Raw genomic sequence first — 19,571 nt, 5'->3', positions numbered from 1 at the left:
TTAATCATCGTTTAAATAAAAAAGTAATATTAAAAAAAAATCAAAAATATAAAAACAATAATGTAAGGGGTAAAAAAATATAACTTTAAAATATAGCATATATCAAAATTGTAACTTAAAAAAATAATTTAAGTTTAAGATTAGGAAAGATAAAAGTTGTTTAATCAAAATTACTTTAGGATAAAAAATATAAATGTGACTAAATCAAACTTATTATTTCCAAATAAAACCTTATTTGAAAAGCTTTAAAAATTATAATAGTAATTTAGTAAATTGGGATTTGGAAAAAGGAAAAACCAAATGAACAATACCTTATAGGCTTATATTCAAATACTCGAAGTTGATATTTAATATATATAATAATTGGGATTTGGAAAAAGGAAAAACCAAATGAACAATACCTTATAGGCTTATACTCAAATACTCGAAGTTGATATTTAATATATATATATATATATATATATATATATATATATATATATATATATATATATATATATATATAATATGTACTTAAGAATTAAGATGTTTAGCTTGTCTACTTATAACTCAAGACTCAAGAGGGAGTTGAATGGCATCTGCAACTAAATGTAAGGGCTGAAGTGTAAATATCTTTCACGATGACCACTATACTATCGACGCCTGTTGCTTCTCGAAGGAAGACTTTTATTTAGGATCAGTGTTGTTATCCAACGACACGTGTCAAGATCTCAATGGCGCAACGCCCCACTGATCATCTATAACTGGATGAGCAAGAAACCCCACCAACAAAATATCTCATCCCCACTAATCACCATGGAACGATTATCCCTCTTCTTCTTCCTCCTCTTGTCCGCCTCCATAGCCGTCGCCGTCGCCATCGATGAATCTACTGCGGATCCGTTGATCCGGCAAGTCGTCCCGGAGGAGGAGACCTCCGCCGATCATCTATTGAACGCTGAACACCACTTCACTCTCTTCAAGAGCAAGTTCGGTAAGACATACGCGACTGCAGATGAGCACGATTACCGTCTGTCCGTCTTCAAGTCTAACCTTCGCCGTGCCAAGCGCCACCAGCAACTGGATCCCACTGCTGAGCACGGCGTTACCAAGTTCTCTGATTTGACCCCGTCGGAGTTCCGTAAGACATACCTCGGCTTGAAGAATCCTCTAAAATATCCCGCCGATGCGAACAAGGCGCCTATTCTTCCTACAACCGATCTTCCTGAAGACTTTGACTGGCGCGATCATGGCGCTGTTACTGCCGTTAAAGATCAGGTATGTGCTAGTCTCTGTAGTTGTTACGCAACCTTTACCAAAACTTTTAAAAGTATGGTTGACTTTTTATATAGGCGTGTATACAACGTTTCGAATATGAAATTTGATAATAGCATGTGTTTTGCAACAGATAACGAGCTAATAAGCTAGTAAAAATCGATCAAATCACCATCGATGGATTAACGAATTGTAAAATTGATACACTCTTCTCCTGACTAGATAAGAGTATTCATAGATTAGATAAGACTTGATCACTCTTGGAATCTTAGAATTAGTTCATAAAAATTATTCGAATACCTTATCTTTATGTAACGAATCAAATAACTTTGTGTTTATAATATCATAATCAATTAATTTCGTGGCCTCCTATTTTAGGGTTCATGTGGATCGTGTTGGTCTTTTAGTACAACCGGAGCTTTAGAAGGATCCCACTTCCTTCAAACAGGGGAGTTGGTTAGCCTCAGTGAACAACAACTTGTGGATTGTGATCATGAGGTTTGTACTTTATAATTTATATCATCTCCTCCACTTCTGTTATCTGATTTCGTTATCAAGTAATCTTTAGCTAAGAATGTTTCTTTCTGTTCTCTTGCAGTGTGATCCTGAAGAAAAGAATGCATGTAACGCAGGTTGCAATGGTGGGCTGATGACCAGTGCATACGAGTACATACTCAAATCCGGTGGAATTCAGAAGGAATCCGATTACCCCTACACAGGAAGAGATGGCACTTGTCACTTTGACAAATCCAAAATCGCAGCATCTGTCGCTAACTTTAGCGTCATTGGCACAGATGAAGACCAAATCGCTGCTAATCTTGTCAAACATGGCCCTCTTTCAAGTAAAATCCTAATCATGTCCTTCTAACTCTCTTCTTTCTGTATTAAATGAACAGTATCTGAAAAATGTTTTATTATCTTCTTTGCAGTTGGAATCAACGCAGCTTGGATGCAAACATATGTTGGTAAAGTATCATGCCCTTATATATGTTCAAAGAAGCGATTGGATCATGGTGTTCTTCTGGTTGGGTACGGATCAGCTGGTTATGCGCCTAGCAGACTTAAGGAGAAGCCTTACTGGATCATCAAGAACTCATGGGGAGCAAATTGGGGAGAGGAAGGGTACTACAAAATCTGCAGTGGGTACAACTTATGTGGGATGGATACTATGGTTTCTGCAGTGGTTTCTACTAATACTTGAAATTCTTGATGGAAATCAACAATGTGTATATATGTATTATGATGGTGATTATGTGAATTGTTGAAGCTTTAAGTTCTATTTGCGTATTGGCTTCACTATTAAAAACATTAATAGGTGTTAATTAATGGTTCATGCTTTTGTTTCAAGTATATGTTTGACTGCAAAATGTGGTGTTTTTTTTTTTATCGCCGTGCATGATGTATTTATGTGGGTTTTCGATGTGGAATTTCACAATTTGTTAAAGAAATTACCAATGTTTCTTGTATTGCTGCTTTCCATAGTCTTATATTTCATACACATTGATATGTTTCAAAATTTCTATGTTTTTGTTTGTAGCACCTATTGTGACAACTGTTGCTTAGTGACAAACCTCTCTGGGAGACTTATGAATGGTTACAATCGAGATTGCTAATTATAAAATATCAGGAGAATACCTCACCGATATAATGTGAAGAGAAGTAAACAAACGTGACAGTCGAGATTAGAGGGGCAATAGGTTCATTTTGGCCTAAAAACGGTAATAAATGGCCACCATTTTAAGAGGCCTTCTTGAAACAATTATAAAATCAGATGCCACTTCTCAATTGCTCTCGAATCGTTTTGAAGAAATGTTTCAAGATAACAAGGCTAGACGAGTTGTTTACTTGGAAGAGCGGTTCAATACCACTCTCCTTGACGACTTTTCAAACATATGTCTATTGTGTTCGTCTCAATATCAACAAGCCAATGTTGGCAACCTGATTTCTGAAAATAAAATGTTCACCAACTTGTATTTGGATTGACAAAAGGGATACTATAATACTATTTCCATATTCGTATAATCTGATTTGTTGCCAAGCTTCAATAAAACCCCAATCTTAACTTTTGTTGGAAAACTCATTGTTTCAAGAGAGGTCATCATACCCTGCAAACTCGTATAAATCAATGATCTTCATATACCCTAAGGGTGGAGGGTATCCACCCCCAACTAGGGTCTATTCAAGCGAATTCGAGGCTCCTAACAAAAAAAGATCTTAACACAATAATTTTTTAAGTAAAAATTTGATTAATTGCCTAGAATTCCTAAGTAATCGGCCGAAATCTCTTTGTTTCTCCACTAATTTTGGCTCCAATCTCGTTTTTTCTTTTTTTTTTTTTCATTACAATCAATGACTTAATTTCAAACATTTTTTCCTTGCAATAATAAAAGTAGAAACATAAAAATGGGCCCTAAGCCATCGCCCATGCTTGTCCATTGCTTCCCCACCTACTGATACATTCCTTGATACGTCCTTATTCCCAACCTACTTGTTACATCAGCTCCATCTCAGTTTTTCTCTTTCATCTCTCTTTCATCTTTCCCAACCCACTACACATGAAAACTTATATTTCCATCCACTCACTTTGATACAAGTCTTACTGCATGATGTACAAGTAGCTAAAACATGAAAGGTAGAGAGAGAGAGAGAGAGAAGAAACGAGTTCCTCAACCTGCAAATGGTTTCTTCAGGCGGCACCTAGTCTTCTCGAAGTCGACATCTAAGAGGTACATGTGGTACCTCCCCAACCCACTCCTCCATACACTGCACCCTAAAGGTAATGGGTTTTAGCCATAAGAACATCCTATGTGCTCATGCAAACCCTAATGCTTGGATCTAGGTTTCTCTATTGTACATGCAATTCATCCAAGACTTTAAACCCTAGATCTAGCATACAATTAATCATATTAACATAAGAATAGGGTTTTAGATCTTACCTTGATTGTTATGTAGCAATAACAATCTCAAATCCTCATTGTAATGGCTTTAGAAAGCTTAGAGTCACAATTGTCACTCCTCTAATGGCTCACAAACACCAAGAGCAAGATGATGAAGAACAAGGAGAGAGGAGGCTGCCCAAAACGTCCAGAAACCCTAGTGGAACTCTTCACCGCGTTTTTTAGGCTTAAGGGTACTATATATACATGTAGGCTATTAGGGTTTTCAACTAGGAAACCCTTATTTGACTGCCTAAGCCCTATGTAGCCCATAGACCCTTTTAGAATATCCCTTGGACGATTTCTAATGGGTTTCCCCATAGAATTCGTCCAACCTATTATTCCAAGGTAATCCATAGCCCAAATGCAATTATCATAATTACAGTTCCAGTCCGTTAAGTTTAATTAATCTCTTTTAGTCACAAAACTAATTATCAATTAGTTCTTGACTAATATTAATTAAACAATATGATTTCTCCTTTAATATATTATTCTCATAATATATTAATAAATCATAATTAATCCTTTCTCTTCATAATTCATCCTATCAAGTTGCTTTGGTGAAGGCAACCCAAAAGGACCATGCACCATCGGGTCAAGTACATACCAAAATAGTTATGGAGTTAGACACTGATCCAACAGTCTCCCACTTGGATAAGTCTAATAACTATTTTGCGTATGACTTCAGATCCTGATCTGCAATCGTAGCTTTCAAAAGTCGCTGTCAACTCTGATCTTATCAGATACGCATCCTTTAGATAAGGGATCATATATTCCTTCATTCTAGATATCGTACAGACGTAAGGCATGGATTGAAATCATTCTCTCAGTCTATATGTTGTTTCCCGATTTCCGATTTATGATGACTGACAACAGACTACATTTGAACACATCAAATTAATCTCGGCTTGGCCAAGCGCTTAGGTGTCATCACTAAATCATCGAGGGGCCCACATATATCGCTTTCATCCCACTTTGGATAAAAGGAACAGATAAAATTTGATTCAATGCTTGCTTGCACTCACTCACCGAATCACACACAACAATATGTTTTATGACACCAAGTTACTAGTGCGTTTGCATATTATGAATGTATAACCGACTCGCAAGATACAACTCACACATCTCGGTTTCAAGAATATAAGATATTATCGTCTCACCAATCACTCGAGATAAAATCCATGAAGTGATCCAAGTGAGCGTGGGTTTAATCCAATGCTCAAATCATATTCATAAGCACTCATGAATGTTGCAGCAAACATTTGCTTATGTCTAATACACTTTAGACAATCTACACACCAATTCACGACAGTCTTCATTCATACCTACTTCCAACATATGAACGACTGTGGTCCGTTCGAATAATTTGATTGTTCTGAACCAATTTAATTATTCAGGAAGTCAAAACATGCAAAGTGAAACACAAGAATAATACTAATCCCATATGGCCCCAAACTCTGGGTATAAATAAAACATTTTATTTAATCACCATATTGATTACTCATAATTTGTTGTTTCGGGTAATCAACTTCTTACTTGAATTATTACTACACTTGTCCCATGCTCTCAGCATGCACACAATGTTTACCTACGGTCCTTACTTTGTGAAATAGATCAAATGAACACATTTCCAATCATACTCATTTCACAACTCCCAATCCTTATCATAAGTATAAGAATATCAAATTCTTTTTACTTATGCTAGATTCTTACATTTTATGCAATGATTCTTTCGTAAAGTCATCGCTAAAAATCATCAAGACTTGGCTAATCTCTATTAGAAACAATTCTATAGATATGATGTCTCTCACTCAAAGTACATTCCTTTGAACATCCTTCTTGCATAAAAGTTTCTAATCTAGATATAGATTCTCAATATCCAACTCCCAATATGGAAACATTTCCATATTTGCCATATGACAATTCATTCTTAATAGAATCTTATCTATTCATAATAATGTCGATATGGTCCATCCAATACCATACTTCTAACTACTCACAAGCAACCAATCCTCAGCGAGCTTTGGATCATCCTTTGATAGTTGTTTAATTATTTTAGTCAAAACCGATTCTAGACATTTTTTCCTCTAAATGCGCTAGACATTTGGAAAATTTTAGAATGGTCAAATTTTATAGTATCTGCAATCGATCCTTTACCCGAAGCGTATGGGATACGATGCATAATGTCTTACATGCTATGTATCCTTGACTAAATTTATTAACATTCCACAACCTAATCCTTTAGATTTGAAATGAAGCATAATATTCTCTCCCTTAATTATAGCAAAACAACTATTCAATTCTTACGACTTTGCAAAGTATAGCTCTTGTTTTCTATAATTAATATTGCTAACTTGCAATACTTGCTTTAATAATCATACAAGCACAACATTTATGCTCCCACTATCATAATGATTATTATCATATAAGCATAACACTTATGCTCCCACTAGCTTTGACATGTTTTAGAAAACAACTGAACTTCCAGAAAACAATACTTATTGAATTTCTGAAGTTCATATTTCTAATACCTAATGCTTTGATAATCCTTTATCTAAGCTTCTTAAACTTATAAACCTTTCCCTTAGATAACTCATATGTGTGTCTTAAAAAATTCAGACTAATTGCCAAATCTCACAATTCGAATTATGGAAAGGGATACCATAACCATAATCGAATTCGAGAATACAATTTCACAATCACTATCTTCTTAAAATCTCTCTTAGTGAAAGCATTTCCTCACAGTCATCTTCATGAAGGAGGGAATCTTATGACACTTACATTTTAATGGTGTATGTGTTCCTATCCATGCGAATTTGTCAAAACCAAAGTTTGCGACAAATCCAAATTCATATGAATCGAACCTTCTCAATCTTGATCTCTTGCCTTATGGTAACACGGTTGCCCACCATGTCTTCCAAGTAGTTAAGCAGCTCACCCTTTCCTAATGTACTTTTCTTTGATCAAGGTGCTTGCCTTTTATGCGTTCAAATGAGAACTCATAGAACTCACATGCATAATTAACTCAATTGGAATGGCACAGAAACAAGATAGTGTCAACACGATAGGTTGTAAACCTCAAGTCGTGTGCTAGTGATGATCGATAAGGTTTATCCTTGATTAGTTCTTGAAACCTTTCAAGACCATTAAGACTCCCACTGAATCCTTGACATATAAGATTCTCCTGTCAATAAACATTTCTTGACAAACAAATATTCAAGAGTTAGTGTAGCTTTTATCAAGACAAAACACTTCACAAAAATTGGTCCTAGTTGGTCTTTGTCTTATCCAAGACATCACAACTTTTCAATTTCAAATGTACAAGAATAAGAAACCTTTTTCAAATTTCACATTTGATGAATGTTATAAACCTTCTTAAGACTTGTCACTCAATGTCACAATCTTAACTCTAAGACTTGGTTTTGGAACGAAGTATGATTGACTTCTTGATTTAACCATTTCTTCAATTTTTGATTCCTCTTCTCAAACATACAATTGCACTAAGACTCACTTAGAGGATCAATTGAGATATGGTTCTTAATCATTAAGACCTATCATAACACATAATAAAATGTACTCTCCCTTCTTCTTAGAATAGCGAAACTTTTATCTTTCTGCCTACTTGATTCTTCTTTATTCATTCTGCTATTTATTGAAACTCTTTCAATCAACTGAGAATTACACTTAATCTCATAAGTATAATCATACTTACTTAACCTTAGTAAATCATGACAAATATCCTTGTTACTCTTGTGGTGGACTTGATCAACACACAACCTTGTGTACTTGATCTCCTAGTCCTTCACTTGACACTTTGTCAACGAATTAGTCTAATTTCCAAATATGAAATTTCCCATTCATCATGCAACCTAGTTGTATGATTCCAAGTTTTTGTCCAATTGAAACTTGGGCGATGAGAAACTCTCCCTATTTGGTAAATTCTTGACTTTTCGACAAATAACATAATTAAGAATCAAATCCATTATTGCTAATAATAGAAACTTACAAACATCAATTTTTTCATACACTCCATTGCGAGGATAAATAAATAATATAAAATCAAAATTTATTTTATTACGGAAAAAAATTGTCCTTACAATGCAATTTAATTGAAAAACTATGTTAATACATATTTCTTAGCAATCTTATTCTAACTCCAAGTAGTAGCTGAAGATTCTAATCTTCAAGTAATGCGATCGAAATCCATTTCTTCACAATTAGATTCCGCTCACTTTTTCCCTTGAGCTTCCTTTCTTTTCTTTGATCCTACAAAACATCAAAATGCAATCTTATCACATCATGTATTAAGAATCTAGAATAGGAACTTAAAAGAGTTAGTTAATGGAATTTACCTAAAGTAGAGCCATACGTTTTGACTCTCCCATCTCTTAGATCTCATAGGTAAATAGGGCAGCTTCGTCTCTAATGCCCCTTCTATTGGCAATAGAAGCAAATTGACTCTTTTGGAACAGCACACGGAACTACTTCTGACTTTGCCTTTCTCTTATGATCCAACTTTTCGATCATGGCATGCCTTTCGTTGCCATTGCCTATATCCATAGAGGTCTGGAAGGAAGATCCACCAATCAACTTTGCTTTTCCAGTGAGCCAAATCATTGCTGATTCAGCAACAATAAGCATATAGGTGAGATCGATGAGGGTTACGTCGTGGTTCATCATATTGTACTCTCTTACGAACTCACTATATGAGTCAGGAAGTGACTGAAGAACCCAGTCAACAACTAGCTCCTCATAGACAACAGATCCTAACATTCTTAACCTATCAATGTGTAACATCATCTCTAGGATGTGTGCACACACTGACTTTCCTTCTTCATGTTTACTTGCCAAAAGGGCTTGAGTGAGTTTGAACTTTTCAATCTTTTGAACTTGTGGGTTAGGGAGAACAATAGGAGGAGGTGGAGGAAGTGAAGCATGATCTCGTGTTCCTCGAATGAATCGTGGAATATCATTTTCATGTGAAAAGCTTGTTCCACGGGATTTGGGAAGACCATAGTTGTCATACTTTGACATCTACAAAACGGGAGAAAAATTCAAGTTAAGTTGATAAGAATCATCGATGTGACACCCAAATGAAACATCGAGGCTAGGATCCAACACAATACTCTACAACTTGGGAGAGGGATGTCATAACCCAAATTGCAGAACATTTGAAGGTAAGTGAATGACGATTCACTAATTTCCACCATGAAAAACAAAAAAGAAATTTAAGTTTTAAATCTATTGAAAATTCCTAGATCTTTAGAGATTCATTGAACTTTTCAATGGCATGTTTAAATCTCGATATGCCCCTCTAGTTAGTGACTGGGATGTCGAGGATCACAAAATAGGGTGTGAATAACCATGCAAATTTACATGGTGCCCCTACATGTTATAGTCACCTATTCGATGTGCCGATTAACCACACACGCTCCACCGAACTATGACAAATATTGAGTCGCCCTTTGCTACCTTTGCTTAGAACGAAGCATGTGGGCCGGTTAACCACACATGCTCCACTAACGTCTTCGCAAGGGCGCAAAGTGTAATTTCATGGAATTACATCAATTCACTTTTGCCTAAAGTAACTAGATTGGGAATTTTGTAAAACATTTAGTTACTTTATACTTCATTATACATATAATGGAAGGTTTCTTTCCTATCCTACCTGTTCGGCTAACGACCCTCCACTGGTCAAGAGTGCGGTGGGTAAGAGTGGATACCCATTTAATCGCCATTTTATAGCAATTTCCTTAAACACCCCTTATAGACCAGCTTCATGAATGAGGCCTACTAAAGGTAAACCTGACTTTTACTCATACATATATATTAGACTTTTAATGTTATATATAGTATATGGTGTATTTTACACTTTTAAAATACTAGGTGGTTAAATTTAATAATTATACTTTTAATTTAATTAAATTGTAAACCAAAACTTTATGGATTTATTAAATCTCTTTTAATTATACACCTTAATTAATTAATAAAACTATAAGGGTGTGATTTGAACTTTTCAAAACAATACTAGGGTTTTAGAATTTAACATTTCTAAATTTAACTTTTAATCAACTTTTAAATTCCAAAACTTGAGGACAAGTTTGGAAACATTTCAAAACATCAAGGATCAAATAGCAAATAATTTAAATTAAACAATTAATTTAATGATTATCTAAATTTGACCTAATTTCAATTTCTTGCAAGATAAGTTACCCAATTAATACAAATATTCAATCTTTAATCATATAAGGAAGTTATTATCTAATCAATTGGTAAATATCTTTTGTTTAATCAAGGATATACTCAAATATAAGATAAAATTCGAATATTACAGACCCAAAACAATTAAGGCAAGTATCCTCAAGCAAAACAACAAGAAATCCCGAAACTGCCTCCTTTTGATGCTCGAACTCGCCAAGTTCCTCTATGGACTCGCCGAGTTGGAGCAACTCACCGAGTTCATCAGACAGGGGACCAAAAAATCGATTTTTGAAGCTTGAACAAATAACCAAGGCATCAATACAATAGAAACCACGCTCACGCCTTCTCCTTTGTTTTGAAGACAACCGACTTACTAAAAGAAATCGCCTTCGATTTTTAAACTTTTCAAGACAACCGACTTACTAAAAGAAATCGCCGAGTACGGTCACGCCTTCGCCTTGCCACGGTCGTCTGATGTACCTGAAACAAAACTAAAATTGTAAGCCAATGCTTAATGAGTTCTCCTAAAGTACCAACACACAACATACATATCATATATAAACATGCATGCTGGGTCAAATCAGTCATCGGACTGGAAGACCGAGGGGTCCACAACTATCGGGTTGGATTACTCCCAGCCCAATCAGTCATCGGACTGGAATGCCATTATACAACATGTCTACTCAATCATCATAACGGAATACCAATATACAACGGGACCAGTCAGTCATCGTAGTGGAATACCCTCAGGTCCACTCAATCATCGGACTGGAATACCCCCGGTCTATTGACTCATGTATATAGCAGTGAAGTCTCAACCCAACATAATATATCGACATATAACAAACAACAACATATTCAACAGATAGATAATCATGCAGATATAATTCATAGGTAGTCCTACAGATCTACTAGTCTACACATATCAACAACAATCATACAATCATATAGATCTACCCCATACTCAACATATCATCAATCAAGGTATAACAAGATAGCAATCTAATTGGGCTGGCCTTGGTGACTTCGACCCACAAGTACAGTAAGAAAAATTCACCTCACAGTCTAACGAATCGTTGAAATAATACTTTGCTCCGATTAATGGCTCTATAGGTCACCTATTCAATGGATAGAGACCAAGGCTTAACTACATGTTGTCACACCCCAAAACCAAGAACGGCGGAAACGTTCTGGGGCGGAGGACGTCATGTATAGTATCACAACACGGTAAATGTAAATAAGCAAACAACATCATCCATTGCATTAAATATATAATTTTAATACAAGCGTGTTCTGTACAGTTATAGACACCAAAATAATGTAAATCAAAATGATAAGATGAGTCTTGTATACGCTCCATCTTCTCAAAAGCTGGCATCGGTACCTGTCTACTGATGACCTGAGAATACAAGTTATTTTGAAAGAGTTTATCAGCATTAAGCTGGTGAGTTCATAAGTATTTTAGTGTCAATGTTTGAAAGTGTTTGTAAAAGTTTGAATCTCTCAGAAAATCCTATATTTTCTATTAAAGTAACCTTCTACCAAGGCTTAACTGTCTTGTATACTCGTTTGTTGTAAAAGTGCGTAATTACCCAAGTATAACTATCATTTAATAAAATATAGTTTGTACATTAATGCTTAAGTGAGGTTATCACTAAAATATGTAATGGGTAAATCATTGTAGTAGTGTAGTTTTGTATAATAAGAACTACTGCTGTACTAACTACCTTAAACCGGATTTATATTAAGGTATAATGTGATAAATTGCACCATGCTATCGACTGGTAACAACGACATAATGAATGGTCGTAATAACGGAATGACGTTTGGCACCCGCAGACCTGCAGGTCCGGCTGTAGCTAGCAGCAAGGTGTAGGATAGTCAATCCAGTATAGATCTATACGCAAACTCACGCTCTCCCTCTAAGAGAATTATGGCTACAACTCGGGCCATGACATTTAAGGCATGCTCCGACACAGTGGATCACAATTGTTAACGTATTCATGTATATGTAATGTTTCTCGTTCTAGTATAGTTGTATATGTTCTGTTTCTAGTATAGTTGTATATGTTCCTGTTTCTAGTATAGCTGTATATGTACATGTTTCTAGTATAGTTGTATATGTTCATGTTTCTAGTATAACTGTATATGTACATGTTTCTAGTATAGTTGTATATGTTCATGTTTCTAGTATAGATGTATATGTTCCTGTGTTACCCCGATGGTAACTAACTATTGATGTACTGATGAGTATGAATATGGAAGTACTTTTATGTCTATATATGTATATATGATATATAACTAATATTGAAACGACTTTCGGATGGTCACCCGAAATCCCACCAGACCACATCCAAATCGAGAAAAAGGAAATAGGGCGGATGGCCTTCCTAAGCCCTTTAAACATTATTTATACATCTATACATATATGGGCATGCAATTGAATATATAAAGGCATAAATAAGTTTTCATAAGACATTTGAAACATAAATATAATTTCAAGAGAAGATCGACTTGATGTCAATCTATAAAACAATTTGAAGGCATAAGTTGATAAAACAGTTTAAGTATAAGAAACATTTGTTTGAATCATAGTTTGTAAATAAGTTTGGATAGTAAAAGAGTTTGTAAAACATTTCAAAGTAAAGCAGTTTGATAAACAGTTTGAACAGTGGTAAAAATCATTGGTTTCCTAGTTATTAATCACATGTGATTAAATGCAATCACATGTGATTGAAGCAATAACTATAAGTATTTGACTTGTATCCCCCATAAAGTATTTAAAACATTTAAAATCATTTCAAAGGTTGATTAAAGGGGTATGAACTCACATGTGGTGAGTTGTACGAATTGTAGTGTCGGATACCGTGCTAGGTGGCAAACGGAGACTTGTTTACACGCACGAGCCTAGTTATCATATAATAAGCATATATATAACTAATTAGCCAAATAATAACTTAACAAATAATTTAAGACACTTAGGAACATGTAAACACTTTTCATCAGTGTTAAAGGTCCTAATGGTTGCATCTAAGTTGCTACGGGACAAGGCAAAAGGGTTTAAAGCATCAAATGACCTTGTATAAGAGTTCACCACCCAACAAACCCCACCTTTGGAGTTTACAGCCGTAAACTCATGGGTTTATGGCCGTGAACTCCTCACTTGGTGGTTTTAAGGTATTATCTTGATCCTAGAATTAACCTAGCTTTGTTGGAATAATCCTTGAAGTAGTTTAAGGCCCTAGAATGCTCCATTGAGGAGTTTACGGCCTAATGACCATATCCCCTAGAGTTTACGGCCGTAAACTCCTATGTGGTGTTGGTTTTAATTCATTTGAGGCACTTGCACATGTAGGATAGCTTCCATGTTTTTATCTAAGGCTAAAGGGGACAAGAGGCACACATTTGTGCTTTCACTTGGAGTTTACGGCCCAAGTGATGTTCCTTGGCCGTAAACTCCCTTTTAGGGATGATTCTTATGTAGTTAAATCCCTATTCAAGTCCTATGCATTTAAGGGTAATAGTCTTAAGGCCTTAGGGGTGTTTGTGGTACATTTTGCCCTAGAAAAAGGGGTTTACGGCCCAAGAGATATTCTTGGACGTAAACTCCTATAACTCCATGATTTTGAAGTGTTTTGATGTTTAAAATGGTTACAAGAATTTGAGGGTTAATGTCCTTAAGCTTTAGGGGTGGTTTAGGGCACATTTAGCCCTTAAAAAGGGATTTACGGCCCAAGAAATGTCCTTGGCCGTAAACTCCTATATCTTGTGGTTCTTGATTGCTTTATAGTCTCTAAAGATCATACATTAAGTCCCTAACTAGTTGTCTATCAAGGAAATGGGACTAGGTAGCCTTAAAGCTCCATTTTGGAGTTTACTCCCAAACAACGTTCTTGGGCGGTAAACTCCCGGATCTTGCAGTTTAGACATGTAATTGATGTTATAAAGCATATAACAAGTAATGAAACACCTCTAGGAAAGTAGAATCACAATCTGGGATGAAAACCCGAAGATCCGTCAGAGAGAAAATGGCTTTTCTCTAATTGGAATTGTGAATAATGAATTAATTAAATTCAGAAATCTATTTATAGTCCTGAAATATTTTGGTAGAAAATATTTTTATTCTGGATATTGGACTGCAGCATTATGAAACTTGGAATGCTCAAATTTCACAAAACCAGGAGCATCCACTCTCCTGATATCTCCTTAAACGTAAAGCCTAATGTACACAAACTTGTTCGGAAAAGTATGAAATTCACTGAAACTGGACTAGCTTCCATTGAATAGATAATGTTCGTACAAATGGAAATTTCGGGTTGTCACATCATCCCCCCGTTAGAAGGAATTTCGTCCCGAAATTAAAATTTAAGCAAATAAGAGTTACAAATAATTAAGCGAAAAGATGAGGGTATTTCAGTTTCATCTGATCCTCGCGTTCCCAAGTGAATTCCGGTCCTCGCTTGGCGTTCCAGCGAACCTTCACGATAGGGATACGGCTTTGTTTCGTCTGCTTGACCTCACGGTCCATGATCTCTACAGGTTCTTCGACGAAGTTGAGGCTCTCGTTGATCTCGATCTCGTCGAGTGGGATTACAAGAGTCTCGTTGGATAGACACTTTTTCAAGTTAGATACGTGGAATTTAGAATGTACGTTACGAAGTGTGTCGGGTAGATAGAGTTTGTAAGCTACGGGGCCGACTCTTGCAAGAATCTCGAAAGGCCCTATGTACCTCGGATTAAGCTTCCCACGCTTGCCGAAGCATATCAAGCCTTTCCAGGGTGAGACTTTGAGAAGGACTCGGTCTCCCACCTGAAATTCCAAAGGTTTTCTTCGTTTATCAGTGTAGCTCTTCTGTCGGTCTTTAGAGGCTTTCAATCGTTCACGGATCTGAACGATTTTCTCTGTCGTTTCCCGAATGATTTCCGGACCAGTGAGAGTACTGTCGGAAGCTTGCCCCCTTGCTAATTGGGTATCACCCATCTCAGCCCAGCATAGAGGGGATCTGCACTTTCGGCCGTAGAGAGCTTCGAATGGAGTAGCCTTGATGCTCGTGTGATAACTGTTATTATAGGAAAATTCGACAAGGGGTAAATGAGTATCCCATGCTTTCCCAAAATCGATCACACAGGCTCGCAACATATCTTCCAGTGTTTGGATGGTCCTCTCACTCTGTCCGTCGGTCTGTGGATGGTAGGCTATGCTCATGTCCAGCCTTGTTCCTAGGGAATGTTGTAGTGATTGCCAAAATCTTGAGGTGAACCTACTATCTCTATCGGAGATAATGGACATAGGTACACCATGTAGCCGTACAATTTCCCTAATGTATGTTCTCGTAAGTTTCTCCATCTTGTCGGTTTCTTTGATAGGCAGGAAGTGTGCAGACTTGGTCAATCTATCAACGATGACCCATATGGTGTCAAGTCTACCCGTTGTCTTGGGCAACTTGGTTATGAAATCCATAGTGATCCGCTCCCACTTCTATTCTGGAATCTCTGGTTGTTGCAGTAAACCAGAGGGCTTCTGGTACTCGACCGTAACCTTCGCGCAAGTAAGGCATTTACTTACGAAGGTAGCAATCTCTGCTTTCATATTAGGCCACCAGTATAGCTTTTTAAGATCCAGATACATCTTATCTGAACCTGGGTGGACGGAATACCAAGTGTTGTGCACCTCGGTCATGACCAAGTCTCGGAAACCACCGTGTTTCGGTGTCCAGATCCGGTTCATGAAATATAAAGCTCCGTCACCCTTGGCTTCGAAGTTCTTGTCCATTCCCCTAAGGGATTCACTCGACACATTTTCAGGTTTCATGGCCTCAAGTTGAGCCGCCTGAATTTGCTTATTCAGGTGTGAATGGATGGTTATTGACAATGACTTGACTTTGCGACCAGAATATTCCTTCCGACTTAGGGCGTCTGCTACCACGTTGGCTTTACCCGGATGATAACGAATATCGCATTCGTAATCACTGAGTAGCTCGACCCACCGTCGTTGTCTCATGTTGAGCTCCTTCTGATCAAAAATATGTTGTAAACTCTTGTGGTCGGTAAAGATAGTGCTTTTCGTTCCATACAAGTAATGTCTCCAGATCTTCAGAGCAAACACTACTGCTCCTAGTTCAAGATCGTGGGTCGTGTAGTTAACCTCGTGTGTCTTCAACTGTCTCGAGGCGTAGGCGATGACCTTACCTCGCTGCATCATAACACATCCGAGTCCTTGATTGGATGCATCGCAATAGACTACGAAGTCTTTTATCCCTTCGGGAAGGGATAGTATTGGCGCGGTGCACAAGGCTCGTTTGAGCGTTTGGAACGCTCTTTCTGTTTCTCTTCCCAGTCAAAGGCCATGCCTTTCTGGGTCAGGGTCGTAAGAGGTTTCGCTATTCGGGAGAAGTTCTGAATGAACCTGTGGTAGTAGCCAGCGAGACCTAGAAATTGACGAATTTCTGTAGGCGTCTTTGGTGCTGACCAGTTCTCAATGGCTTTTATTTTGGATGGGTCCACGTGGATTCCCTCTTCGCTTACCACGTGTCCTAAGAATTCGACTCTTCGGATCCAAAATTCACATTTCGAGAACTTCGCATAAAGTTTCTCTTTTCGTATTGTCTCTAGAACTTGTCGCAGGTGATCGCCATGCTCTTTCTTACTTCTGGAGTAGATCAGGATGTCGTCAATGAAAACGATGACGAACTGATCCAAGTAAGGTCAGCATACTCTATTCATCAGATCCATGAAGACTGCGGGCACATTGGTCAATCCGAATGGCATCACCACGAACTCGTAATGTCCGTAACGAGTTCGGAAGGCTGTCTTCGGCACATCCTCCTCTAGCACTCGTAATTGGTGATATCCGGATCTCAGATCAATCTTGGAAAAATAGTTCGCCCCTTGCAGTTGGTCGAATAGATCATCTATGCGTGGCAGAGGGTAACGATTCTTGACCGTCAGTTTGTTGAGTTCTCTGTAGTCAATACACATACAAAATGATCCGTCTTTCTTTTTAACGAACAAGACCGGTGCTCCCCAAGGTGAGAAACTTGGTCTTATAAAACCCTTGCTGAGCAGTTCGTTAAGTTGACCAGAGAGTTCCTGCATCTCAGCTGGTGCTAAACGGTAGGGCGACTTGGCTACTGGGGTAGCTCCTGGGACTAAGTCGATTCTGAACTCGACTTGTCGTTGCGGAGGTAATCCGGGTAGTTCTTCTGGGAAAATGTCAGGAAAGTTGCTCACTACAGGAATGTTCTTCCGTTCCTTCGTTTCTAGGTTCGTGTCGATGACGTGAGCAAGGAATGCGTGGTATTCTTTGCGCAAATATTTATGTGCTTGAATACTTGATACAATGCGAAGACTCGCACCAGGTTTGTCGCCGTAGACTATAAGAGTTTCGTTAGACGGGAGGTTTAGACGGACTGCTTTCTCGTAGCACATGATGTCGGCGCAATGAAGACTTAACCAATCCATGCCGATAATAACGTCGAAACTCTTTATTGAGACCGGCATAAGGTCGATTGGGAATGGTTATCTAAGGTTAGGAGACAACCTAAGTATATGCTATTAGTACTTTCAGTTTTCCCATTGGCCATTTCTACTGTGAATTTTTCGTTAAGTGCGTGTGGTTGTTGCTTAAGCATGCGAGCAAATTTATGGTTTACGAAGCTTCGCTCCGCTCCACTATCGAACATAATGCATGCATAGGAGTTATCAAGGAGGAACGTACCAGTCACCACAGTCGGGTCAGCAACTGCTTCCCCGTGGCCTATAGCTAGTACCCTTCCCGCTCCACCAGCATTCTTTGCTTTGGGGCAGTCCCTCTTATAGTGGCCTGTTTCGCCACATCCTTAGCAAGTTGGGCTCGCGCCTGAGCCAGGAACTTGGGAGATCGGTTGTGCCGGGAACTTACAGAAACGGACGGTGTGTCCTTTTCTGTTGCAGTTAGAACACTGCATTTCACGGCAGGCGCCGTTGTGGTGGAAGTTGCATTTGTTGCACTTCGGCAAACTTCCAGCATACTGCTTCCCGGAGCAGTAACAACAGTAGGGGTTACCGCAGCATGCACTGCCACGATTTGCTGTTTCTTGGCAGCTCGCTGTTTCTTCTTCTCATCCCAGAACTTCCGCTTAGTGCCAGCGGGTTTGGAGGGTTCTGGGATGGCTAGGGTGGTTGTGGTTGCAGGGGTTTTGACTCCATGGTTAATGAGTCTTTTTGCCAAACGCTTGGCACTGTCGAAGGTAGCGGGGTTTGATGCTAAGACATTCCCCTGGTACGGAGGCACTAGCCCCCATATGTACCGTTCGATCTTTTTCCCTTCAGTGGGAACCATATTGGGGCAGAGGGCCACCAGTTCACTAAATCGGGCAGTGTAAGCGATCACATTGGTGCCCTTCATGGTCAGGTTCCAGAGTTCATGTTCTAACTTCTGGACTTCGCCCCTCGGGCAGTATTCCTCAGTCATGAGGTCCTTCATCGTTTCCTAGCCCATGTCGTTAGCCACGACGAGTGTTAGGGCTTTAACGTGGCCGTTCCACCACGTTAGGGCTTTTCCCTCAAAGGTGCATGCGGCCTATTTAACTTTGCACGTAGCAGGGCATGAACAGATTTCGAAGACTGATTCAGTCTTCTCGAACCATTGCGAGAGGGCAATGACTCCGCCGGTGCCATAGAAAGGCTTCGGCTTGCAGTTTGTGAAATCCTTGTAGGAGCAATCTCTCGAGCGCACATGGATTTCGATCAGAATGGATTCAACAGGGGTTCCACCTCTGCTGGCATCGGATGAGTGATACTGAGCCATGGCAGTTGCCACTGCTGCAGCTACGACAGCATTCAGGGCTGCAGTATCGATGACCAGAGGCAGAGGAGGCTGTGGAGGTGCAGGGTTATTCCTGGGAGATTTACGAGGAGTCATCTTTCAGCTATAATTTTATAAAGACAAGAAAGATGGTAAGAATCAATTTGTAAGCAACGTGAGAGTGACACATGGACTAACTAACCATAGCCCAACAGTTGAATGAGTGTTTGAAATCACAATAAGAAATATTAGTAGGAATACACAGGTGTACAGATTTTTCCCACAGATTAGATAGATTTCAATAGTACGGGTATTACTGATGTAATAAGTTCAAGGAAAATAGACCTAACAGTAGGTCTTACATCATACCAAAAGGATAGGTTTGACAGTTCTTA

The 19,571-nt window shown here is 38.3% G+C and overlaps 1 protein-coding gene across 1 annotated transcript; it reads left to right on the top strand.

Annotated features, from left to right (window-relative positions):
* The first annotated feature begins 760 nt into the window (after positions 1–760).
* LOC145052528 (cysteine proteinase 15A-like) lies at positions 761–2,720 on the top strand. The gene is made up of 4 exons (XM_079000350.1): positions 761–1,257; positions 1,633–1,752; positions 1,853–2,096; positions 2,184–2,720. Exons 1-4 carry the CDS (start codon positions 796–798, stop codon positions 2,453–2,455), a joined length of 1,098 nt encoding a protein of 365 aa, XP_078856476.1. The 5' UTR covers positions 761–795; the 3' UTR covers positions 2,456–2,720.
* Positions 2,721–19,571: the final 16,851 nt, after the last annotated feature.

This window comes from Lactuca serriola, chromosome 5, assembly GCF_051521515.1.
Source record: "Lactuca serriola cultivar US96UC23 chromosome 5, Lser_US96UC23_V15, whole genome shotgun sequence".
NCBI lineage: Eukaryota > Viridiplantae > Streptophyta > Magnoliopsida > Asterales > Asteraceae > Lactuca > Lactuca serriola.
The sequence above is the reverse complement of the archived record's forward strand: the minus strand, read 5'-3'. Positions and strand labels throughout refer to the sequence as shown.